Source organism: Notothenia rossii (genome assembly GCF_949606895.1).
Source record: "Notothenia rossii genome assembly, chromosome: 2".
Classification (NCBI taxonomy): domain Eukaryota; kingdom Metazoa; phylum Chordata; class Actinopteri; order Perciformes; family Nototheniidae; genus Notothenia; species Notothenia rossii.
The window spans coordinates 20,180,156-20,207,286 of record NC_136904.1 but is presented as its reverse complement, the minus strand read 5'-3'; the positions used below and the strand labels follow the sequence as shown (position 1 = coordinate 20,207,286).

Here is a 27,131-nt window from a genome sequence, read left to right as displayed (position 1 = left end):
TTACTTTAAAAATGATTTTATTTATTAATACAGTGGTATACTTAAAATTGTGTTGCAGAGGGAAAAAAAAGTCAGCCACACGTGAAGAGCTAATATCCAATTAAAGCCGTGTTATAGCTAAAATAAAAATGGTACTGGTGTGCCATACATCATATATCGTCTATTAGTACAAAAATACATTTAAGGGCACACGATACAGCATCCAGTATCACAAATCAGAGAGGGGGGCACTTTGAGAGCACACCCTTTTTAAAAGAACAAGTTTTAAATGTATTTTAGCCCAAGCTCTTTTCTGGTCCTTTAAAGAGCCGTAAAAATACCTTTTTTGTGTGTGACCTTAACATAATGTGAATATATTGGTAGAAAAGACGTGATGTATTATTGTTAGGTTACAAGTTCCAAGGCTCGAGGGTATATCCAGAATACAAAGATTACCACGTTTACTTTCTTCCACTTTTAAAAACATGTTTTCTCTAAGTTTTATACAAAAAAGAAAGACATACAAAAAGTTCATTTACAAACAAAAGAAACAAGGCAATATGCTAGTTTTATTTACAGCCACTTCTTTTCAGGTTTTTTTCTTTTTTAAGTAATGCATAGCAGATAAAAGAAGAGCATACCTTTGTTATCCTTTATAAACTGTTATTGTGTGCTAAATCCCAAGTTCATTTATACAGTGGGCTCACAGACGAATGGCAAAACAAATGACAGTATACCATAATTTATCATAACTTATGTTGGTTTTTTCTCTGAATGAAAAGTGAATAATCTGCAGATAAGGCATCACTGCTTATTTGTGTGTGAGTGCAAGAGCGCACAGAGAGAAGAAGGAAAAGGAGAAGAGCTAGAAAGAGAGAGATTGCTATGAGGAGGTTACTGGACCTGAGTAAAGAACATGCATAGATCTCCCTCAGGCTGGAAGGAGAGACGTGGTTCTCTGTAGGAAGTTCAGCTACAAGATATCACTGTAGAAAAAGGAAGCGTAAAGGAAGAACGTCTCTGCAAAGTGTGCTGCTTGGGTTTCTTTCCAGATACCTCTTAACTTCACGTCTCAAACCTTCATTACATTTCCTTAGTGTGAAAAAAACATGGAGATACATGTTTGTATTTAGTCACCTGAACTGAAAATAAAGATGTTGACTGGTAATTGAATTTACGAGTACATTTGTTTTGTGTATCTTCTCTAGAGTACTATATATACTGTATGCATATATAGCATAAATATACCAACACAGATGTTTGAGGCATGTATGCTGCCTCAAAAGTCATCCAACTATATTCATGTACAAATTACATTAAACATCACTTTATAGTGTCAATCCTCGGTGGCATGCATCCATGGTTTCATTTCACATCAAAACTTCATAACTGGGGGAGGGGGGGGGGGGGAGTTTAAAGAACAGCTTGTAACGATCATCAGTGTCTCGCCTTCATCCGTGTGTGCAGTAAACAGCACTGGGTCTTCTTCATACTCCATGATGTAGTGTGTGTGTGTTGGGAGTGCATCTGTCAGTGTGTGTGTGTGTGTGTGTGTGTGTGTGTGTGTGTTTTGTGTGTGTGTCCATCCTCTTCTATTTATCCCCATGGTTCCACATTCAGTAACATCACAGCTGATGGTCCGTCCTTAAAAGTGGTCGATGAGCACAGAGACACAGTTGGCTCCCACCAGGTAGTTGGGGTCTCCGGGGAGAGACTTGTTCTGCCAGCTTTTTGGGTCACCTGTGGACAGACAGATGGGGGGGGGGGGGGGGGGGGGGGGCGATGAGTTATAACAGCTGCTTTTGCAAAAAATGAGCTGTAACGCATTTCACAAGCACTATTATCTGACAAATCTATTGTACGGCACTGGGCTTGGTCGTATCTATCGTCTCCGAGCCATGTGAGGTAATCTCACATGGCTTTGTGGCCTATGAGAGCAAGTCAAAGTGATTTCATATTTTTATTGAATGTCCATGGCCTCTTGCCGGCCTCAAATTAAGCCTCCGTTACTGTGAGGTCTGAGTTTAATTACAATTATAAACATACAGGTCTGTGCCAAGAGGAGCGTTCGTCTAATCAATCAGAGTAAGCAGAGCCAGCTCGGCACCGCCCCATCGATACCGTGTACGCTCAAAGTGACCATATAAACACTGACTGTGACTCTAGCACTAAACTCTGGGTCCTAATGAAGAGGTACATGTGAGCAGAGGACTCTCTTCAACCTGAAACTTATCAAGACTCTTTGTTATCAGCTCAAAGATCAGTGTTTAGTCACTGCCTTCTTGGCAGTGGGTTCAATAGCAGGCTCATACTGTTGGACTCTCATAACTCATTTCCTTTTTCCTTCTAGGTTTGTTGTAACAGAGTTGAACGTTTGATCCCTTGTGAAAATACAATTGCTATATAAATGCAGTCAGAGGTTTAGTGCAGCGTTACTGATTCATCGGGACAGAGAGGGAGCCTGACCCTGTTTGCTGACATCTCTTTCGTGATGTGAAGCTAACTCGACTTTGTTTCCTTCTTAGATCAACTCTAAAACAACTACACTTTAGAAATAACCTTGTCTGCAAACATCCTTTGCTCCCGCCTCTGGTGTAGCTTTTCTTTTGAGCTGTACTGGATGCTGGCTCAATGAAAAACAAAACGACTCACTGCCAGCCTGCCTTTAGAGTCTCACAGCCTCTACGAGAGAGGTAAAGTAGCCGAGACACTAATCAAGAGTCTTTTCTTTTATCTTGAAGGAGGCGGTGTGCCAAAGCGCTAATCTTCAGAACTTCAAATAACCAGCTGCTTGTGCCTTATCATTTCTTTGATGTCTGCCTGTGAAGCAGCACCTAACACGAATAAGTGGGACTGTCCTTTGGTTCCTGAGGCGAGGAGAGCACAGGTCACATGTAAAGTTGTCAGAGCGGTAATCGAAAGTCAAAGGAGACTTTCATTCAGCATTGTTGAAAATGTCAGCAATAACTCAGGGGAAATCTGAAAGAGTAGTTGGGAATCTTTTTCGGATAACTTTTGCTCACATAACATTCAAACAAAAGGTCACAAGTCAGTATATTAAAAACAGTCCGGACTATAATAACTATGAAGACTTTAAAAGGAACCCTGTGAAGTGTTCATGTTTAGCGTGGCTTCCCAAACCGCATCGTGTGTATACTAAAGGTTCAACTTACCGTCATTTTAGCTATTGATTAATCTTCTTGAAGTTAATCATTTGGACGTTCAAATATTTACCAGTTTCTATTGTTGCCATGTTCACATTTCCTATTGTCCAAATCCACCCACTTGTGTTCAGTGTATATGTTAACAGTGTAAAGCAGCAAATCAGAGACTGCTTCAGAATTGAGGAATAGATTCATCATTTGCCAAAGTAGTTGCTGAATCATTTCCCGACTACCCATCAACTAATCAACTAACAGTTTTTACGCTAGTGTATTCTCAAGGCTTAGTGCGAGGTCCACATAATTACATTTTCTGAAGCGTTCAGCCGTATCTTGTGACCTTTATGAGCAGATAAGAGTTTGCCCCATCTGAAGGTTAAGACCACAAAAAGCGTCTGAAAGCTCCTGAACTTGTCCAGTAAATTGAGCTTTAAGGTCACCGATAAAGACTAAAGCTACATTTTCAAAGCCGTTCAGTTTCAATAAAACCTGCGTCGTTCATAGCGATGCTTCCTGTGCATCGGGTGGTAGACTTTGCCTCCTGCTGAAGCATAAGTTTGTGGGATGACAATACTACCGGAGGATGAGTGAAACAGACGGCAGCAATTTGTATCACATTACCTGCCAGTTTGTTTTTTGGGCGTCCTGGGAATGTGGAAATAGAGCATGGAATACAAACCTACCCACCAGCCCAGGGGATCAATACGTATGACAGAAACAGGCACCACACTTATCAAAACATTATCTCCACACATGGTCAAACCCAAAAGACTGCATAGAATATCAGGTATTTGGACATCACTTGATGGTACTGTAGGGCGTTCAACGTTAACAGTTATTTGACAGTATCTCATTTCAGCCTTTACGTATATGAAGTGATCATCGACAGAATAACACAGTATCCATAGAAGGGAGGAAGGAGCAGAGAGTTGTTTATAGAGAGAAGCAGAGTGAGAAGGAAAGCAGAGAAGGGCAGGAGGAGGCCAGAGAGTGGCCTTGCTTCACAATAAGAGGATTACGACGCAGGCCGATAATCCTCCCACAATTCAGCGGGACAACAGAGTGAGCTCACATGTCATTCAGCCCTGAAAGTCTCATCCTTAAAATGAGGCTAATTAACAGCTAATCTCGACCACTGCCAACATCACCACTGCTTTGGAAGAAGAGAGCGACTTTGTTAAGAAAGGGGAGAGGGGGAATTAGATATTTGATTTAGTTTGAATACTTTCACAGCAGGAGCTCAACTGAACCAGGGTTATTTCCCTAATGTCTGTTTTCTCAGTCACATGACACACTAGAACATGATGATATATTTGAAAGGGTTTATCTTGGTTCTGACTCTCATTATAATGATCTGTGCAATTTGTCCATACATTGCTGATCATTTCAAGTCTAAATATAAATATCGACTTCACAGACAGTATTCTGTTCTGTGGTTTTGGACCTTTGGAGGCAATTCTTTATTAGATGGATGACATATTTTATACTGTACTTTATCAAATCTCAAAAACAGATATTAGATTTACATTTTTGAGTAAATGATAAAGTGTAAACAGCAAGATAACCATTTACTGATGGAGGGTTTACAGCTCAATATGTGCATTTGTCTGAATCCTCTCCTGCAGCCCACTTCCCTGTTTTCCAATCCAAGACTGAAGCCAGTCTTAAGGATGCATTTACAAAAACATTAATGTTTGAGTCACCTGAAAGCAACCTTGAATAATGGGAACACTAAGGAAGATGGAAGCTACATTTAGAGAGCTATATTTTGACGTTTCACAGTTTTGAAGGATACAATACAGGCATTATTGGTCATGAGTCATGACAGTGTTTCAGTTTCCTGGAGGATCTATAAAAGCTGTTCTTCAGGTCGGGATTTGGGTGGCTATGTGAGAATGATCACTCAGAGCAGCATGCATTACACTTCTACCTGATGAACAAATGATTATACAGCCAAGTGTTTGATGCATGAATGTTAAGTGAATTTAGAGAAACTTGTTAAAATGATTAAAGAAGTGAGAAACAAGAGTGAAATACTGCATTTAAAGCATGTCAAAGCAATGAGGAGACCGAGATCAGGACACCAAATGAAGAAAACCAGTGATACAGTGATTGTGAGTTAACTAGTGTGAATGATGAAAAAATGAATCAACTAAAGCAGTCAATTATGAAAAAAAGATTTTGCCTCTAGATTGGTTCTCAGATGTTTAGAGTGACCAAAATGTAGATTTTTTTTTAATGAAGAGAACCAAAAGTAGGGGTAAAATCTACAAATAATAATTAAACAGTGACCCACAACCCAAAAATTGTCACACAGCCAGCCCAAACGACCCCAGAAGAACAGAGAGAGCACAGCATACCCGACGAGGAGTCGGAGGATTTTAGAGCAAAAGACCAACCATCAGGGGTCATAGACGCACAGTGAGGTAAGCGCAGCTCCACGGGCTTCAAGAACTTGAGGCCGTGAGGTCCACACATCACCAGAGGGCTGAGCAGGGTCTCTCCTGGGAACACAAACACACATTCAAGACCATTAAAGTTAACACACATAAGCAGGTCTCAAATGCACTTGGATTAGGACTACTGTTCATGTTCTTTTTCTTCTTTGTCCCGTTTCTGTTCTGATTTGATGTAAAGCGTCTTTGAGCATTAGCATAAGCGCTATAGAAATCCCATGTATTATTATTATTATTATAAATGCAATTTCTACCCCCCCCCAACAGTGCTGGTAGGCTTCGTATCACTGGGAATGTCTACGAGCTGTTGGTTAGCACAAGCAGATCAACTTTAAAAGGTCCCCTATTATACTGTTTTTCATCAATATATTATAGGTCTCAGATATATACAAAACATGTCTCTGAAGTCTTTGGCTCCAACAGATCATGCATTGAAACATTACCCATAATCCCCTCTGTCTCAGCCCTGTTTCAAAAGTGCTGATTCTCTGTCTGTTACTTTAGATGAAAATAAGGAGCCACTCCCCACGGCCCTCTGAGAGATATTTGGTTAGAAAGAACTCAATGGTGCTCTAGGAGGAGATTCAGGTGATAAGGTGGGGGGGGGGGGGTTACCTTGGTTGGTGATTGGCTAATGGTTACACAAGCCAAAAAAATCGTTATGACATCATAAAGTGGCCTAAATCTGATCAGCTCATTTTCAGACATTTCAGGTTTTTATATAAATGGATCAGGACAAAAAGTGAGAGAATCTTTTTTCCTGAAACTTTCAGGTTCTCTTTACACAGAGGGGACACATGTTTATGTAAAAGACATTAAAAAGAGGATTATGCATCATAAGTGACCTTTAAAATATTGGTTTCAAAAAGCAAAGATAATTCAGTGGCCCAAGAAAAGTCCTTCTTTATCCTTTCCTCATTGATTACCTTTCTCCTTGTCGAGTGGCGGCAGGATGCTGTTGTCCCTGCAGACCTTGAAGTAGATCTCCTGCTCCACGCCTTCAGGGATGGCGCCCTGCGGGATAATAATGCTAACCCCTGTCTCGATGGAGCTCAGGACGCCTCCGTTAGAGTTGAAGATACCTCGTGCTGTTGCCACCACAGTGTGGCCCTCGTCTTCATCCTCATCATCGTCAAGGGCACTGGGGCTAAAGGGCGGATATACCTTTCATTTCACACTCTCATATCCAACACAAAGTCATTTGATCTGCAGTGGGACGGAGACTCTTACCTCACAGGGATGGCCTTGGGCACAGCGTTGATGTTGTTGTGCTGGTTTTTGGAGCGGTGGTCCATAGTGCGCGTGAAAGTGTCCAGGCCGCTGTCATGGTCTATGTTCTGGGGCTGGGGGGGGGTCTGAGGCTTTACAGTGCTAGAGTTCTGGCCCTGTGGTAAATACAAGAGGGTTATGTGTTAGACTGGAGGTAAAAAGAGCAACTAGATGAAGAGCTTGGGTTATTTATGAAAGACAACAACAATCAAATGAGTAATAGTTTCTTATTGTGAACCCAGCATACTCGGTAGAAAACGGGTAAGATATGTGCGTAACTCCCAACGATGAAGAATTGACACAGGAGGAAAGAGAAGGCAAACTACTTCCTGCTTCAGATTGCTAACAATTCCAATAATTTAAAAATAAATCCTTTTGGCTACTATCCCTTGTTTATCAGTTATTACAATGGAATTACAAATTGTGATAACATTTAAGTTTAAAAAAAAAGTGAATTCCACATAGATAAATGCATGTGAAGAATTGTAAAAATAACTGAATATGCAGATAAGTCAGTATTAGATCTGAGTGCTACATATCTTATATCCCCCCCCCCCCCCCCCTTTGCTTCATCACTTATTTGACCATCTTTAGAATGCTGCACTGAAATGCTCCTCTCCCTACCTTGGGAGCGGTCTCCGGCTTGTCGTTGGGCAGGAGGTTGTGGTTGAACTTAGGACTGTCGAACATGCGCGCAAAAGGCTTGGCAGACGTGGTGTAGGGCTTGGGAGTGTAGCGGTTGTAGCTGGTTGCTGGTGGAGCCGTTTTTGGAGGATGTTCACTTGTGCCGTTAACCGGAGACTTCTCAGGGAAGCTCTTCTGAGGCAGGAAGTTGGCCTGCACAGTGTTGGCTGTGGGAGAGACACGAGGGTCAGACAAAGAGCTCTGCAGCGTCTCTCAGTACACAGATAGATCTTCATGTGATTACAATATTGGATAATACTCTAATCCCTCTCTGCTTTGACAGAAGGCAGAACATGTTTACCTTCAGGTGCGGGTTTGGGCAGTGTGGCGGGAGGCAGAGTAGGCGTCACTTGGGGAATTGGTTCGTATTTCTTCTCCACTGGACTTGGTTTCTCCACTGACTCCGTCCTATATCACATGACCAAAACCATCAGTACAAGATATAAAGTAAAAAGGAACAAAGACATTCATCAGAAAAGCATAAAGCATGTGATCATTTAAGGAAAAGGCATGATAATTGAATCTAAGAAGATAAAGCCAACGATGTTTCATTAGAATATTATATGTGTGGGAATGTGGATGTGGCTGAGCATCACCTGGAGTAGTTGTTATTTGTTTGTGCTTGTGGCTGGGCTTTGTTAGGACCGGTCTGGAGCCTGTCAAAATACGACAGCTGTTTCCTGTAGTAGTCCTCGTCCTCGTCTGGGTTGTAATGGTTGGAGCGCACGATGTCATCAGCGACCATGGATGGAGGCTGCTGAGGCCCTGGGGCTCTGGGATAAGAGAATCAACACGGTTCAACACAGGCTGAGATGGTGAGAGCAGAGCAGGAGGAGAAGATATTACAATGACTAAAGGTCAATGGTGTGAAATGAAAGTGACTTATTACAGTTGCATTTAGGCAAGCTTACCTAAAGGTCTTCTCTTGATCCAGGTTGCTCAGAGAATTTGCTTTTGGGATGACTCCACCTGCTTTCAAAGGTACATCGGCTGCCTGCAATAGCAAAAGCAATGAACCGTATCAGTAGGATAACAAATGAGGAATGTCCACTTCAAAGATAAAGAACAAATGCACAATTTAAGCCCACTAGTAACAACTGCTATATTTTATAATTGAACTGCAAAACAGTTTACCTTGTTCCCAGAAGACTCTACTGCCACTCTGTCCACCGACACGGAGCGCTTGTTCTCAAACATCTTGACTCTCGTCAGGACCGACTGTGCCCGGGCGGCGGGTTCGTCTTGCAGATCTCTGACGGGGAAAGGATTCGGAGGATCGGCAGGCGAGGGTGACGGGGCCTCTGCTTTGGGAGGGGGTGTGGGGCTGCTTGCAGAGTTCACAGGAACGGGGTCATACTGCTGAGGTTTGTAGCTCTGCTGTTGTGCTGTTGGTCCCGGGTTATAAGCCGGCCGCTGGGCAGTGGGGTCCGGGGAGTGGGCAGCCGAGGGGTACGCGTTCAGGTGAGAATCCTGGTCGTAGTGCATGTCGGACCCCGAAATAGGGGGTGGGGGGTCATCATAACGGACAGGAGCTGGACCGGTCGGTTTGCCGTAGCGAGGCCGCCCGTCAAATCCCTGCTGAGGCGGGGGCTCGTCGTAGCGGAGAGGGGGGTTGTACTGGGGGTCAGGGCTGTCCCCGTATGGCAGGCGGGGGTCGTAGCCCTGGGAGTTGGCAGTAGGGAGCGGCTGGTTGTACGGGTTCCACTGTTGCTGGTCGTAGTGAGGCACACTGTTCTCGTAGGGCAGGTTAGAGTCATAGTTGTTTCGGTGCTTTGGTTCTGGGAAGCCCCCTCCGCTGCTGACTCCACTGCTGCTGACATCATACCGGCTGGGGGGATGGTCGTAATCTCTGTATGGCTGCTGGTCGGGGTGATATCCCTGCTGAGGGTTGTAAGTCACAGGCTTCATGCTGTGACCGATTCTTCCTGTGTTGTCTGGGATGTATGGATCCTTCTGGTACATCTACCAAACAAATGAAACACAATGAATAAAGTTAACAACAGCACAGCATCCTAATACATCAAATGTGTAGTATGAAATAAGCCGACATACAAAATCGGTTAAAGAAAAGGAGAATATTAAAATAATTTTTGCTGAAATTAAGTGCAGAAGAAGAAACAAGAAGGGAAAGACCTGAAATAGAGAAACTGAGAGGGAGGGGTTACTGGTCAGGTAATACACAAGATTAAATAGAAATCGCAGCACAGCCAAACACCCAATGCAGCGTAAACACATCACAATGTACCACTGCAGCTCCAAATTAAACACTACAGTTAAATAAACAAGGAAAAACAAAAGTTGTCCAGAACCACATCAAAACAATGGGATGCATTTTACTTGTCAGAACCGACAGAATTTGAAAAGATTTGCAGGATAGTTATGTCATAGAACGTCTATCGATAATTTGACTTATAATGTGGGGTACTGCATAGACAAGTGAAAATGTCACCCACTGTCTTGGCGCTATTATAAAGGCAAATCAGACATCCACAATAATATATAACATTACAAGAAAATACCCATTGTAAAAAAAACATAAAGAAGTCCTGATAATTGAGAAGTAACCATTGATTATCCATCCAGAGTATTTTTGTTTCAATGATGTCCGTTTCTTGGCTATGGCTATATTTCAACCGCAGGAAAAAAACTAAACATATAAAAATGGTTGGAAAATGAATGGTTACTTTTACAAGAAAACCATCTGCACTTATAAAAAAACACAACGTTGAGTTGTTAACAGAGAATAAAGGCAAACGTATTGCAGCCATGCAGAGAGGATAAGCAACAGTGAGAGCGTCAGGATTGTGCTCCCCCACATGTAGGCATGTCAGCGCAGCCTCACCTCCAAGCCCACTGTTGTTTACCAGCATTTACTCCGGCACATGCACACACAAATAAACGCACAATTACGCCCACACACACACATCTCTGTCTCTTCTGGGCAGCACTTTGGTCAGCGGACATGCAGGGCGGAAGGATAGAGAGAGAAGCGTGGCAGCAGAGGAGGAAGAGGAGGACAGGCAGCAGCAGCAGCAGGAGGTCTGAGCGGCTGAGCCGAGCCGGGCCACGGAGTGTCCGGGGGGGGAACATGGATACCTTTGTTTCTGAACCGGCCAGTCCAGAATGTAGAGGCTCTGGTGAGACGCTCTGAGGGGCTAGCTCAGGGGTGGGCATCCTAAGTGAGCCCGCCTCTGGGTCGGGGCTTGGCGGGCTGACAGGAGCTGCAGGAGCCTCGTCAGGGCTCACCCCCCTTACAGTTTTTACAGTAACGTCGACAGCATGGGGCAAAGTCTCAGCCAGGGGCTCAGGCTGCGGGGGGACGCTAGGGACGGCAGCGGCCTCTGCTTTCTGTGAAGTGGTTCAGAAATGTTTAATAACACGTGCTGACACAATACTAACAAATGCTACTAGCGTTACAGCATTCTATATCGCTCTGCTGATCACTTACACCAATCTGCCAATCACCCACCTCCACATTAAACAATAGCTGTAGGTCAACCAATGTCATGCGAGAGTTAGGAATTAGCAGCAGGACAAGTTTTCATTGTTAGAGTATACTAATTCGATTTTAATTCTACGGTTACAATACAATGGCTTATTTTGTTTACCCCTTTTATGTTCATTAACACATCATTAGACGACAAACGTTTCGATTTGGGTGTCACAGCGGCCAATTGGGTGTTGATTAATACATTTCACAGGTACACTGGATCAACACTGGTAATTCCAACATGCGCATAATACTTTGTCTTGTTGTTTCGTCACAGTCCCGATCACAGGTAAAACAAGGGTAGGAAGTGCACATAGGTGAGTAGTGGTACAGACAAACATACGTTTCTTTTCCCAGAGGCATAAGCAACAGTCACACCGATAAGACATCTTGTGGTAATACAGAATACAATAGTAACAGTAAAACGTATCTCCTTTTCAAAAATAAAAAAACACACGCTAACAAAGATCAATTTACAAACACATATAGGCAAATAGATAAAATAAATAATATCATAAATATAGATGTATATATATTATATATAATATTTATATATTGCGATAAATACCTGACCACAGAAGTTTTAATATTGTTTGGTAACAGTAGATACAGAATAACTGTAAAATTGAAAAAGTGCCTTCAATAGCGCCTCCAGAAAACCCTTCTAACGCAAACCACGTCCTCCAGACAACAGGGAACACGTGCGGCTCTCAGAAACGCTACCTGCTGCGGAACCGGAGCCTTGAATCCTGCCGGGTCGATGCGGTTCAGGGGGGTCGGCTGCACGGTGTGGAAGCTGGCGTAGCCGGGGGGCTCCTGGATCACCGGGGGGTCGTCGCGGACAGGTTCGGAGGAGCGGGTGATGGCCGGCTCGGTGGGCGGACCCACGTCGTCGTTCAGCGTCTCGTCCAGCTCCTGGTCGGTGTAGGCCCCGCCCTCTGTGTCCGTGTCCTCGTAGTCAGAGGTGTGGCGGCTGTCGGTGCTGTACATGGAGTACTCGCTGCCTGGTGCAGACAGGTAGGACAGGCGGTCGTCATGGATATCCAGGTCATCCTCCGCTGCCCCGTCAGCCTGGAAACAAAAGGAGAGAGAGAAAGGGGGTCACATCAAGAATGAGTCTGTTGACAGTTTAAATATCTATGTTTTTCTGTGTACAAACAGATTTGATTTTGCGTCTTTGCTCATATATGTAAGCATATGCATATACGTCTGTCTTTGTGAAGCAGCTTGGTGCAAATCCTGTTTTGTTTTTGAGTTTTATGTAAATGAAATACAATTGTCTACATTTCCAGTCTACATGGTTTGTGTGTGTTGGTCTCACCTTGCCCTCTGAAACCCACACCAGCTGGTTCTGCTGCTGCTGGATGATCTCCTTCAGAGCTCCAAACCAACCATCATTCATGTTGTTCAGGTTAATGGTAGCTGAATACAGACAGAGGAGAAACACACATCTCTCAACATATTTTCAATTGACAATGAAGTACAACAACAGCTTCATAATTAAAAGTTCATTTGAGACATGAACTGTACACCATTATCTTCTTCATCAAAGTGATCACTAAACAAATTGTGCTTTTATGGTCAATAAAATGTCCCAGTTTCTCCAGGTCCAAGTCAATTAGTAAATGTATTTTTGACAAATATAAAAAATATCCCAGCTTTCTCTCTTCACTAGTTATATATAAAGTACAGACAGTATAACATTATTATGAGACTTGGATCTGAAAATAACTTTCAAGGATATGGTTGTCGAGGTTACATTGCAGCTTGTTGCATTATAGTTATGGGAAAGTTGATTATGTGAAGTTAATGTTAAAAACACATTAAAGAAAACTATCTAGGGATTCTCTAATATCTGTTTCACCCACAGATGCTTCTAAGGCATGGTCACACCACCCCTCCTGACAGAGAGACATTTTGAGGATGGGCCCTGGGGGTGCGCTTGTGTGACGGTCAGTGCTGAACCAGCGTTTGTTAGGAATCTGACAGAATAGGGCCAGGCAGCGGAGCCTCAGCCTCTAACGCTGTGACACTCAATTGTCAACTGCCTTTTGAAAGTGTCAATGCTGGCTGTGAAATCTCCACCACACCCCTCCTTTTGTTTGGAGCCGCTACCCCACCCCCCATCCCCTCTTTCCCGCTGGACTCACTGGTGAAGAGGTGGTGGTTGTTCTTTCTTAATTTGTGGGATCGCTCAAAGAGCTTCCTGGCGCTCTTCCGAGACTCGGGGCAGAGGCGGGTCCTCATGTGCTTGACGCCCTGCTTGGTGTCGGGGTTGAGGAACACCACAATGGGATACCACTGAGCGTAGTTCAGACGGTCCACTGCGTTAGGGGTGATGTCCAGCACCGCATGCTTGTCCTAAAAACATAAAAACAAAAAGAATAAAAACATAAATGAGTTTGTTTCCATTTTGTGACCACGTCCTCTATTGAAATGTAGGGACAGGACGATCAGAGATACTATTATTTTATCTTGATTATTTTGCATTTGTGGTGTTTTTTGCTCGATATCATGTGAAATGTATCAGGATGTTAAAGCAATACAATGATGTGACCAATGTTCCAGTTTTTGTGAGGGTGGGGGGATTCTGTTTGTTTTCTTATATGTAACAAAAGAGTAGTGCAATTTCCTGTAATAAGAAAACCAAAACCAGGAAATGTGAAAAATAGTTGTATTGTCTGTTACATCTGCATTCCTTAATAAATAAATAAATAAAAAAACCTAAAGATGTTTTTACATGTTGTGTGCTTCAGATCTTGAACCATTGTAAGAAGCCAGCCTGGATTAGTATTTAAAGTGAACCTGCAACCCTATAGTTCACAGGGACGCAGTACGGACACCAGAGGGCAGCAGTGAGCTGTGCACATCATCGTGGCTCGCAGCCATCTTTTCACTACCGTAACAAATCTGTAAAAAGATGTTCATGTCTCTACATGTCATCTAGTTTCTCACCCGGTCAATGATCTGTTTGATAGTGTGCAGGCGAATGATGCCGGAGTTCTTCTGGTCGGTTCCTGCATCCCTGGGTTCACTCTCTACGGAAGACAAATGGACAGAGTTACTGCATCATGTCAACAACAAGAGAGAACCACAATAACACCAAGCTGTGCCCCAATTAGACATCCTCGCAGCGTGCAGTTGTCGACTCCCATAAATAGAGCCGTTACAAACTGAATCAAAATCTCCGTATGGGAGAGGACAAGTGGACGTGTGTGAAAAAAGCTAGATAGTAAAGAAAAATGAGGAGAGCAGCCAATTCATGCAAAAGTCATTCTGTATTTTGGTTAGGGTTGGGAAGTTAAATTCAGTGTTAAATGAATGCAACTGCATGTAACGGTACATTATTGTTCCGTAAATGTGTTATGTGAGAAACACTGAGGTGAAATATGCACATACAAGAGCATGAGGGTCATTTCAGGATTAATGAGAATACACTGTCATTGTAAGCCTCAGGGATTTAGGCAAGGATGTGTACAGGGGTTTATGATTCACAAAAAGATAAGCAATGGTTTCCTGCCTAGACACACAGGTTCAGAAGGAGGAGATATGTGAACAGGGGGCAGAATAATAATAATAACTCAAACACATCACAGGCTAGAATACATTTCTAATTTCTAATACAATCTATGATCTTACACAGCTATTAACATTTTAGAGAGGGCAGATATATATCCATGCAACAAGTCAAGAATCAAGCGTGTACAGCAATGTTAAAATAATGTGTTGGGATTCAACTTCTGAGAATACACAACATTTGAAAGACCAATCTTTGAAAAGTCCTTCCATTTACACTCAGGGGCTTTTATGCAATCACTGCATTATGATAACATATTAGAGACACGCACAGAAACACACCACTGTCAGCTTGGTATAATGTGCTTTTGTAGATTAACATTAAAGTGGTGGTTTGATTGCAGTCTGGAGTGTAAGTGTAAAAATCACATTTCATTCTGATACACCTTTGTTCCAGCATGTGCATGAACTTCATATCCAATATATTTACTGTATGGATAATGTGTCTGAATGCATAGTGTACTCAGACTTATTTCAGGATATAAACTCCTAAACAGGTTATATTCTGATCCCACTGCTGAGATACTGGATTATTTTATAGATACTAAATGCTGTGTATTATCATGTGTAATTATTATTGCATGTAGCGTTTCATTGGCAAATAATAAGTATGAAAAGCATGACGATATGTCAAAACATTTTGAACTACAGATAATCGTAACATTCTTAGTCAATTTTACATTATTTGATGATTTTGTTATGATTCTGTTAAAAAGCAAAAACTCACATCTCAGGTTTTATTGCAAATTAAACGCAGAGCTTTACATGCTGCCTTGTTGTTGTTGATGTTGTTGTTGTTGTTGTTGTTGTTGTCTCCCTACATGATGCCATTAAGAGGGGAATAACACCGACTTTAACTTTAAAATGACTACTGTGTCTATTAAAGGATACGGCAGTCCCTTCCATTATCAACATGTAATAACACAATAACAAGCAGCTCCTTAAGGCCTTACTTTTGCATTCTTATAAGTATACATTTGAAACATGTTTACTTTAAAGAATGCATATGTAAGTCTCTAAGGAGCAAAACATTATCAGAAGTAGAACATGTCTAAGTGTGTAAGGATGTGCAAAAGGTGATCCATGCTAATGCTGCTGAGAATCTTTAATAGATGTATTTTTATTTAGTTTTTAAAATATTAATTGTAGATTTCTTTCCACCAAGAATAATATATGAACTGTATGATATTGCATATATTCAGTGTCAGGTCAGCAATTGACTTTATAGTCATGTTAATATATAAACAAGTAATTGTTATAACCAATTGCAGTGACTAAATGTGACTTCCTAAATCAAGTGCTAATCCCCCATGCGCATTGTTTAAACCTCTATAGGCCTATCTAGATAGCCACCAAACACCAGATTATCTCTCATTCACTAAATCAATGAAACAAATAAAAGTTGATGCACTATGTGACATACTTTCCCCTCCTTGTTGTTGTTGTGATTCTGAAAAGAAAGTACAGTTACACAAACATCACTGGAGTGGCGGGAATACACATCAATGAATGGAATCACTGTTTGTGGGTGAGTGCTGAATATGTGTGTGTACTTGCACTGCCTTGTGGGGCTGTGCACTTAAAGTCATTGAAATTCAATACTGAGTGTTGAAATAAATACCATACATTAAGGAGGGTTGCAATGTCATGAAGTAAGAGGCAGTGGATGAGGACTGAGAGGAGAAAGTGTGTGCGGCTCTGGGTGGTGTGTAGAGGAGTGTGTAAAATAAACAGAGATTAAGGAATAGAGACGTTTTAAATAGCAGGACACAGGAGACCCAACCTGACCTACTCAAATAAATAAGGAATATGTACTAGTAGTATTTGTAGCATATTCTGGAGTAAAGCAGATTGCCATCTTAAAAAAATAAAGAATTGCTTGACTTTGTACTAAATATTTGAACAGCCAACAGCAGTCTATGCATTACTAAAGACTAGATGGGGGAAAAACACAAAAAATGTAACTTTTATAACAAGTGCTGGCCCCTCGTCTCATCCGACTCAGAATTCTTGAGATATGAGTCTCTATCTTTTTGTTTTCTTTATGGTGGATGACTTATTTTCAAGTCGATTAGTCAACTTTCAACAGTACGTTGTTGTTCCTGTATTTGTTCACCTACAATCATTCAGTTTATAATTACTCCTTCTTATTCTGATCTCCAACATCTCCCAGACTTCATAAGGTTGCTCAGAGGTGTGTAGACCTCAGTTTGCTATTAAAAATGTGGGGTGCATATTTATCAGATACTGACCACTACTGTGAACATTTGCTGAATGCTGACAAGTTAAACAGCATTCAGCTTTAGACATGTGTGATGTGTACATTAAGAGTGAGGTCTCCTATCTTTGTAAGACACAAGTGGGACCCTTTTCAACACATGAACATTGGAAGAGAGGGTGATGTGTACTTTATCACTTACTTGCTAGTTCAAAGATGTCTGGCTCCTCCCTGGCCAGTTTCTCTCTGGCCACGTCTGCGATTGGCCCAAAGAGAACCACAGGCCTCAGGAACCCAGCTGCACACAAGCAAATCAGCATCATGGAACACTCACAATACTTCATCATCATACATCTGGATCACATCACAATCAGTGTTGTTCAAATGAGTAACTTTGTAATGCTTAGAGGTATAAAAACATCGGTTTGTTAAAGGGCTGTAAAGGTTCTTGTGTTTTTGTAAATTTTCCCTAAATTAAAGTTTGAAAAGATTTGGGAGTTGAGTGCGCCTAAAGTCTTCCACGATGTACTCTTACCTTCCCTCAGCACCACCCTCTCGTAGGCAGGGAACTTGCTCTGGACGGGCTGGGCGGACAGGTCCTCCCTGCTCTTCCGCAAATTCCTCTTGGAGCTTCGCAGTCCTCTGAATCTCCAGAAGTCGGCCCTGTCCCCTCCTGGCGTTTTGGGGAGGGTGTACTGCACACTGGACAGCTGCTCCGCTCTGGACAGAGAGATGATGAATACGGTGTATCAGTATGAGTAGGGTCAGCTGTGAAATTCAGTTAAACTGCCATAAAGGCCACTTTGAGACTATTTTTTGGGCTGACTAATGTTTAGACAAGATACTGCCAATGAAATATACCATTGTACACGACTGCATTGTTAATGGTTGTCAGACTGATTATTGAGTAGTTGCTATCATTGACCAAAGAAATGCTGACTACATTCTTAAAAGCCATTATATATTTAGGCTAATTGATATTGTGTCTTGAGGGCTAGTACAATCTAATCTATAGCTCAATAGCCACGTCATAAAGAGCTAAAATATCACACAACTTAATGATTTGTCTGTGAATAGCAGAATGGCAGGGTCAGCATTATGATATCAGTAAACTCAGAACTTTACATTGGTTATTTTCCCAAGATGTTAAACACAGATAAGTGTTATTTACACAGTTCAGCATTGCTCCAATTGGTTCATGTTTGATAGAACCTAAGGCAAGAGTCTGCAGTGAAATCTCTGGCCTGACACATTGGCTAGCGTGGAGAATAACTCATGTTTATTGGATTGTATTATTATTGAGCAACGTTGCATCATTTAAAAGAATATTTTTGAGTTCTTGCTGTTACTTTAAGGAACTTTGTTTTCAAAGAATATCCAGGGAGACATGATGATCTATACTTCATATCCTCACACACACAGAAAGCCTTCACCTCACACACTAGTCCTTATAAAAGCATTAACCTGACATACAGGATCCGTTCAATACGACCAGTTTTAAAACACTTCCACAAATCATCATAAATGTGTAAAATATCATTTGTATGTGCTCCTGAACCCTTCCTTGCTACTCACTGATGAGTGTATCTATTCCTGTGCCTCCACCCATGCCCATTCATAAAGTGCCAGGACACGCTCTACAGGATTTAAAGGTGCGACCTAAAGCGTATTGTACCTGTTCTTGTTGGGGATGATTCCCCTCTCCACTTCCTGATGGTTCTTGCCAATACGGATAGCCAGCCAGGAGCCTAGTTTGCCGTTGTAGAGCGTATCTACTACACGGAACACCTCGCCCTTGTTGAAGCTCAACCCGTACGGTGACTCCTTTTCATATTCAAAATGGGTCCGAATGTAGAAGGAGTCGCCCACGTCCGATTCCACTATCCTGCGGTACACTGAAGAGAGAGCAGAAAATGACATAGACGATTAAATCCACCTTATAAATGTTCTGCCTTTGATGTGTGATTCTTTCACAACTAACAACGTCACTAATACTGTGGCCACTCACCATCCTTCTTCTTCTGGGCCAATATAGTCACTTCCTCTCCTTTTGGGAGATCCAGCAGAAACAGCACAGCCTCCTCCCGGATTATGTTAGCAAAGTCCACATTGTTTACCTTGAGATGCATAACAGAAGAGCTACACGTTATTCATTTGCATTATAACTAATGGACCATCATATGAAGAAGCACATTACACTTTTATTCTTGTGTTATTGCATGCCAACTTTACCCTACCAAGTTTGGAAGAAAACTGTAAAATGCTTCACAGTGGTTGAAAGCTGCTCAGTGATATCATTCTCTCCCCCAGTTTTTCCACATTAAACAGCTACCTTTTTTTAATTAGTTGCCAAAGAAAAAAACTTTAGCAGTGAATAGTTTTTTGATTTCTCACAGAATAGGAACACAGGAAAATAAAAACTTGTTGTCCCAACAGAAGCAGGCCGATGTATTCCCCCTACAAGGGAGCAGCCTCCTCCTCCTCCTCCTCCTCCTCACCTCCTGCTGCTGTCCTAAACACAATAACTGCTGTTTATTGACTCTGCTTGAGGGGCAGCAGGGGAACCAGAAACACATGGACTGAATCACTGAACCTCAGAAAGACACCTTTATCCTTCCCAGAAACAGACGGGCTTGACGTCTTTATCTCCACTAGCACACCGTGACCAAAGGGAAACCATCTAAAGATGGAAAACAATGTCCTGGAAGTCTCCAATGTCTGTTTGTACAGTGCAGAGAGAACACACACACACACACACACACACACACACACACACACACACACACACACACACACACACACACACACACACACACACACACACACACACACACACACACACACACACACACACACACACACACACACACACACACACACACACACACACACACACACACACACACACACACACACACACACACACACACACACACACACATCTATGCTGTGGAATTAAAGGAACACAAGATTCACTCATTGAGAGCAGGAGGAGATACAGTAACAAACAGCTTAGTCTGTCAGAATAAAGCACTCCTTAAAGCTTTATGACATGTGTAGCTACGTATACAGCCTCATCTGAGCAGTACACTACAGAGCTACACAGCATTATACAAAGCAGGTGAAATGCTGCGTTGTTGTACAAACATGTCAGAATGGATCTCTGACATCAAGAGGTTTCCATCATCGCATCAACAATGTTACTCTAGTGTTCAGTGAGACAGAAACTCAACTGTTCTGAGGTCAGAGTGCAAGAACGACCTCTATTGTGTCTTCACATTGAAAACAAGGGGGGTTTTGACACGAGGCACAGCCTGGAATGACTCATGGACTGACGAATACATTGTGCTGTATTCCCAAGATCTCTTCACACAGAAATACAACCATTGTGGCCATTGGGTCACATAGCTTCACCACTGATTAGCTAAGTTAGTGTGGGCTGCTACTGCTCATCTATTCCCACAATAACACCAGATGTTCTTCTTACTCATACATGAGAAATAGAAAAAAAGAATCAAAGGTAATAGTTTCAACAACAAAAAAACGCCCGGGACCTGGTGTAGATCTTTAGCCACAGTTAAGCTATTGAGCTATTGAGGGAATTCTGGTTAAACGAGGAAATTACAGAACACATTTACACACCCATGGTTACCGTGTAATATGTGTGTAGCAGCAGAATTCTTCCTTATTACCCGAACACTGTCAATGTATTTAACTAGGGCTGGCATATTTGATGACAGTGTAGGCGGAGGAGTTTTTAGTTTCTATTAGAGCGCTTTGACAGATGCAATTAAAGGATAGCTTTTACAGAATTTTAGAAATGTTTCACTTCAGCTGTGAAAATAAACTTTAATTAAATGTTCCAGATTTATTTTTACTAAACTGGGTTCAGTTATTTTTAACTAACTCTAAGCGACAACTGATGAACTTTCCTTTAAACCCAATTAACTGCTGCCATTGTGATATTCTTCCACTATGAAATACACAAACACTAATGAAGCTTATCACACACACACACACACACACACACACACACACACACACACACACACACACACACACACACACACACACACACACACACACACACACACACACACACACACACACACACACACACACACACACACACACACACACACACACACACACACACACACACACACACACACACACACACACACACACACACACACACACACACACACACAACTTGAAAAGGCAAACAATAGCTGTTTTGTTTGAGAGATGGAGTTTAGCGTACCCTGAGGATCTGGTCTCCCTCCTCCAGCCCCTCCTTGGCTGCAGGACTGTCCTCCAGAACACCTGCAACAAAGATTCCCACGTCGTTTCCTCCTGCTAACCGCAGACCAACACTCTCTCCCTTCTTGAACTTCACCAGTTTCATACTCGGCCTGCAGGACAACACATCGAATTAAAAAGGTTAGCACACCCTGGATTAAATCAACAATAGATCAGGTTTGAAGTGAAATCTAAAGTGAGAGCATCTGGGACATTGACCTGAGGATGCTCTCATCATGAGCGGCGCTGGGCACGGGGGCGTCAGAGGGGCTGACAGGCAGGTCCACGTCAGGCTGCCCAGGCTGTGCATAAACTGGCTTTGGTTCTGAAACATAAATACAAACATAGTTATTATTTAGTCCTGCACTCTTCGCGGAACAGCATTGGTTTTAACACACTTGTAAAGTAACAATTGCTATCCAAGTGCTGGGTTATAGTAAAAGTCATTGCAAAAGTGAAAGAATAAAGCTCAATCTGTAAACAATTTCCAAAACAGTATTTGTGGCGTAAACCTGCGTTGCACAATGACAATAAATACAAGTAGAACCCAATGAAGGGTACAAATATAGAAAGGTGGTGAAAGCTGAGACAACCAAGAGAAACAACACTAATCCCTCAAACTGAGGGCTGGGGGGGGGGGGGCAGGGGTTTCTGTACCCGGCAGCGGAGGTAACAGTTTGTCATCTCTGGAGCTGGCCTGGTCGCTGGCCTGAGACAAGACGCCATCATCACTTTTGACGAGTGTGGACATGGACCCTGGTTTGGAGATGCGATCCTCATCTCGACTCCGATGGCTGAAAAAGGCAAAAATAACAATTACAAATTCAGTTCTATAGGATCGTCAATGCTGTAAAAAAGAAAATGGTTTCCATTAAGGAGTTCCTCAAATGCCTGCAACATCTTTGCTGTGTGATGAAGTGTGTGTAAGAATGTTGTTGTGTTCATATCGTTTGTTCCTGTGCTGACATCACCAGGGAAATACAGACACAACGCTAAAAGGAAATAACATGACGTGAAGGAGCATGCGGACCAGATTTTGAATGTGAAGACAATGAGCTATTAAAAGAAGGATGTGCCTTGATGTGTGTCTAATGTTGTAATCTATGCTGTATGTCAATGGCAAAGCACGTTCACAACCAGGAACTGAGATGGAGCAGACAGGGTTTTAATATCTAAGAGAACATCTTTTGGAAGATTGATTTCCATTCCAATAAAAGCAAACAGCCCGAGAAAGAAAAATCAAACCCAGTCTTCCAACATAAACTCTTGAGTAAGGATACTTTTTATGTCCAAGTTCCTGTTTAACCTGGATCAAATAAACAAGGGGAAACTGGGTGCATGTGTGTGTGCGTGTGAGAGAGAGAGAGAGAGAGAGAGAGACTTGCAGGCTAAGTCTATCGGAGAAGAAAGGGCTCTGCTGCTTAAAACAATGGTTGAATTCCATTCTGGTCACATGACTGCCTGCTGGCACAGTACTTGAGCTGCATTTAGGAGCTTTTGTGGAAGAATGTTAAGGTGCAGGCTGTGCCACCGCCTCAGACTGAGCAACTTCTCCCATTCTCCCACTTCTGCTCATACAGTGTGAAAATATAGAGTGTAGGAAAGTTCACAGTACATTGAAGTCCCCTATAGTGAATCAGTAAAAGTCAAAAACAGCACATGTATATATTTTTACACACAAAGGTTTAAATCTGCAGCTGCTGAACTTTATCACTATTTTGTCAACACAGCATGGACTTTTCTAGGTCCAAAACTTCTCTCACTAAAAGTCACTTTTACACATCAAAATGTTCCGTGCAATTAAATGTCAGCAGACTCGGCATCAGAGAGTTCTCTATGGAAGTTTTTGTGGAGAGAAAAGGGCAAATGAGAGATATGACAGAATTGTAATCGCAGAGATAGAGAGAATCACAGAGTGTGTTTTTGTAAAGGATGAATGAGAAAGAGAGTGTGAGAGGGGGGAAAAGAGAGGGACAACAGAGCAAGGGACAGAAAGAGGGAGAGGAGTGTGTTGTGGCCTCAATCTGTTGTTCTTTGCTTCAGAATGACGCTAAATAAGGGTTCACAGTGACAAGCGCCATTTGACAGAAGCCTTTGTTCAATCCCCTCCTTTACACATTCTCAAAGTGTGGGTACAGGCAAGAGCAAGCAAGGAAGAGAGGGACAAAACAAGTGAAGGAGGCATGGACATCAACACACTATGGAAAGCAGAGTCCGGCCACAGCAGAATCTCAACACTGCATAACGGTCGCAGACTCTTTATCAATCAACAAGCTCCAAAATGTTTAAAAGAACAAAATGGGCGAGATAAACTGAAACTCTTTGCAAAACAGACAAAATGTGCAATATCCTAGTGTTGAAAACTAACATTACAACAACATCACATATCAATAATAAGACAAAAAACATATTATAAAGCATATATACTCACATATACTTGTCTGTCAGTTGAACCATGGTGAGTTAAATTCCCAGAAAGACAGATCCTATGTGCAATGCTCACTGAGAGACACTGTGAGAGAAGGGCGTTTTTGATAATATATTGTATTCAAAAACATTCTACAGCGTCGGGAGAATAATGCCTCTAAGCCCTACAGCCAATCAGGTTGAGCGAACCATCTGGCTTGGGGCAAAGCACTGTGGGAAGTATGTCAAATTCCCCTCCTAAACTGGTAGATAATGAAAACATCCCCGACATTACAGCGATGTGAGTGTCAGACTGGTATTCCCTCAGTAACTTCTTCAACCACAAACACATGAGAGGCAGGTGTAACTCCTCCTCCTGGAGAACTCACGTGCTCACCAGATAAACCAGTCAAACTAAATGTGCCGTAGTGTACACAAATAAAAGGACGTAATATTTGCTTTGACTGCTTCTGAACAAACAGGAGATGCGGTGCACAAATATAAAAGAGGGTTCAGGGAAAGAGCAAGAGCAAGAGAAGTATCACATAAATACTCAGAACAAACACACACTGGCCTAGTATCAGAGCGATGCATTCACTTACATTGGAAGGAATCTGTTCAACAGTGAACCTGCCCTGAACCTGCATTAAAACAAGCAAGGTTACACACTCTGACACAATGTGATATCTAAGGAAAAGGCACTGGAGGTTAATCTAGCGGTATGTTATGACTGACAAGCAACTAGTAAGCTAGAAAAGTAAACTAGCAGCAGAGTAGTTCAAAACATCACGCAGCTTCCACAGCTATATGGGTAGTACTATATGTAAATAGGTTACAGGTTTTCAGCTAGACGTTACTTTTGTATACTCGCAGTGTTTCCCATACATTGATTCATTTGCGGCGGGCCGCCACAATTGAATAAGGAGCGGTGCATTCTGTGGGAAACACTGACTATATGTAAATAGGTCTACAGGTTTTCAGCTAGATGTTACTTTTGTATACTCGTTCTAATGAGGCGCTTTGGCTTTCAGGAAGAGAATGTGTTACTAACAGCAGGTTTGGCCCCCGTATCTCACTTGGTCAGACCTCGGTCACATCAACATCACAGACTTAAAGCCACTATTTGATAAGCCATAGGTTTGAAAAGTGAAATAGCACTCGTTAGAAACATTTTTATCAAAAGCACATTGTTTTGGAGTATGACAGCCTGCTCTGTCTGCAACTCAAGTCCAATATGAATATCATGAAATGGAGGTCTGGTTTTAAGAGAATCTGATGATTCAACTCAGGACTAGTGTTTAAAGGCTGCAGGGATTTGAGCCCCTGGTTTAACAGAAACCCCTGCTTCACAGCATAACACAGAGCCATTGACTATGATCGGAAACCAGCAACAGCTTCAGTCTTCTCTCATGGCAGCCATGGGTCTGCTGAAAAAGGTTCCAAGCCTTTGTCCCTCGCCCTGTCCCATGTTTGCCAAGGTTAGTTGCCCTATTAGCATACAATGCTTAAGCTGAGAGAAACTATAGTGACTGGCAGGACTTCCTCTAACACTCCTATGACATCTATGCGCTCGTCTGCTACAAAGAGCTATGACACTACTAAACTACGAGAGAACAAACTTACTGGAAGCTCCAACTGGCAGTAAGAAAAGAGGAGACAAAGAGACATTATGGACATTACAATGATCTAAATCAACAGCACATCATGTGTACAGTATATGCAGGATGTAGCTATGGAAGGGCCTTGCATCTATTGTACTTGCATTACAAAATGAAGATTCATTGTAACAATGTTAAGGTCCTTTGTATTAGTAATTACAACAGGAGTACATTTAGTTTAATATTAAATAAAACTAGTGTTGCACAATTTAAGACAACCACAACTTACAACAAATAAGACCTCAATCCACCAGGAGGCGGATAGTTATCCCTCCTCTATTGGAACTCAGTGATCTGGAGGGAGTGTGATGGTTTATGCATGCAATGTCTTTATCTATTGATGTATGCATTAGTGGTGAAAGGTACTTACTCAGCAGCACCCACTAACCCGTAGGTGCTATAATTATGTATGAGGTTGGAGTTGTGGGGTTCTGGATGTATGACTGTGGCATGTGTGACAGCTGTGTCCTGTCACCTGATTTGCAGTCAGTGTGTGTGTGTGTGTGTGTGTGTGTGTGTGTGTGTGTGTGTGTGTGTGTGTGTGTGTGTGTGTGTGTGTGTGTACGTGTGTGTGCACGTGTGTGTGTGTGTGTGTGTGTGTGTGTGTGTGTGTGTGTGTGTGTGTGTGTGTGTGTGTGTGTGTGTGTGTGTGTGTGTGTGTGTGTGTGTGTGTGTGTGTGTGTGTGTGTGTGTGTGTGTGTGTGTGTGTGTGTGTGTGTGTGTGTGTGTGTGTGTGTGTGTGTGTGTGTGTGTGTGTGTGTGTGTGTGTGTGTGTGTTACCCTTACCTGCCATTGCTGATCTGCCGAGGTGAGTGACGGGGAAGGTCTGATGGCTCGGCCCGGTCAGGCGAGCGTGAGCGACCTCGTCCGTGCGATCGATTGGAATGCTCTGATGTCAGCGAATGTATTTCTGAAATATCTATGACATTAACATGAAATTTGTATTTGCATTTAATCAATGACACAAATCCAGATATAGAATTATAATGACAGGAAAACACATTATTTAACTTATTTTAAAATGCACCCAGGCATTGCATTGCTACAGATGTGTCTTTTGTTAAAAAAATACAATAAGATGCATCCAACAAGTCTCACCGTCTCTGTCCGAATTATTGGCTGATGGGATGCTATCATCAAGGTCGGGAATGTTGAGCAGCGTGGCTCGGTCATCTCTCTGCACCACCATCTTCAACTTGCCCTTTGACCTCTCGATCAGCTTCTTGGCATCTATTAGTGAAAGGTTCTCTGTAACTGTTCCATTGATCTACAGGAGGAAGAGGAGAGGGTTGACATGAGAACTCAAAGTCATCGTAACTGCACAATGCTTCTGTAGAGCCCCCAATGTGAGCGATGTGTGAGCGATGTGTGAGCGATGTGTGAGCGATGTGTGTACAAGGCAAAGAGGAATTGTTAATAGTTCTCTGTCATAATGACAACAATGATGTCTAGGTAGATTACAATTAACTTAGTGCCGTCAGAGACACACATAGTCCACAGAAATGTTATCAAGTATATTATGTAAAGCAAAACTTCATTATCTTTATTCAGACATTTTCTTTCTCTTGTTCTTTGTCACATACACAAATGGCTATGCCTTTCTTCAGAACAATTGCTAAAGTACATTTCATTTTGAATGCATCTCTGTGCCATTGAGGAGTTTTTTTTTTGCTCCTCACAAATTGATTGGATAGAAATTCAAAGGAATGAAAGAATGTTTGGTATTCCTGCTGGAGAGCCTGCATACTAATGAACTGTGACCCTGCTCTGCGACCCACTTTCAGCCGCTCGCAGAATACCGCAGCAGACTAGTGAACGTTTTTAGTAAAAACCTGATTCTTCTCTCTCACCCCAGCCCACTCCTTTTATTAAGGACAACCTTTGAGGTATTTCTTTACACATTCATGTTTTATGTAATCTTCTAATAATATT

General features: G+C 42.2%; 1 protein-coding gene across 14 annotated transcripts in view; it reads right to left on the bottom strand.

Annotated features, from left to right (window-relative positions):
- tjp1a (tight junction protein 1a) overlaps window positions 1–27,131 on the bottom strand; it is a 104,089-nt gene continuing 76,958 nt past the window's right edge. For 5 of the 14 annotated variants that reach the window (XM_079663677.1, XM_079663683.1, XM_079663689.1 and 2 more), the window contains 24 exons: window positions 26,298–26,466; window positions 25,986–26,118; window positions 21,793–21,929; window positions 21,355–21,460; window positions 21,098–21,248; window positions 18,842–18,950; window positions 18,509–18,728; window positions 17,369–17,553; window positions 17,036–17,131; window positions 16,039–16,065; window positions 13,995–14,077; window positions 13,190–13,400; window positions 12,361–12,461; window positions 11,763–12,110; window positions 10,646–10,897; window positions 8,684–9,511; window positions 8,461–8,543; window positions 8,146–8,322; window positions 7,851–7,957; window positions 7,490–7,716; window positions 6,827–6,981; window positions 6,523–6,743; window positions 5,501–5,644; window positions 1–1,719 (listed from right to left, as the gene is read on the bottom strand). In XM_079663677.1, coding sequence (XP_079519803.1) covers window positions 1,625–1,719; window positions 5,501–5,644; window positions 6,523–6,743; window positions 6,827–6,981; window positions 7,490–7,716; window positions 7,851–7,957; window positions 8,146–8,322; window positions 8,461–8,543; window positions 8,684–9,511; window positions 10,646–10,897; window positions 11,763–12,110; window positions 12,361–12,461; window positions 13,190–13,400; window positions 13,995–14,077; window positions 16,039–16,065; window positions 17,036–17,131; window positions 17,369–17,553; window positions 18,509–18,728; window positions 18,842–18,950; window positions 21,098–21,248; window positions 21,355–21,460; window positions 21,793–21,929; window positions 25,986–26,118; window positions 26,298–26,466 — 4,365 coding nt within the window. In that variant the 3' untranslated portion in view covers window positions 1–1,624. The remainder of the gene's footprint in view (window positions 1,720–5,500; window positions 5,645–6,522; window positions 6,744–6,826; window positions 6,982–7,489; window positions 7,717–7,850; window positions 7,958–8,145; window positions 8,323–8,460; window positions 8,544–8,683; window positions 9,512–10,645; window positions 10,898–11,762; window positions 12,111–12,360; window positions 12,462–13,189; window positions 13,401–13,994; window positions 14,078–16,038; window positions 16,066–17,035; window positions 17,132–17,368; window positions 17,554–18,508; window positions 18,729–18,841; window positions 18,951–21,097; window positions 21,249–21,354; window positions 21,461–21,792; window positions 21,930–25,985; window positions 26,119–26,297; window positions 26,467–27,131) is intronic. The other 9 variants (XM_079663685.1, XM_079663686.1, XM_079663680.1 and 6 more) reach the window with 7 other exon arrangements.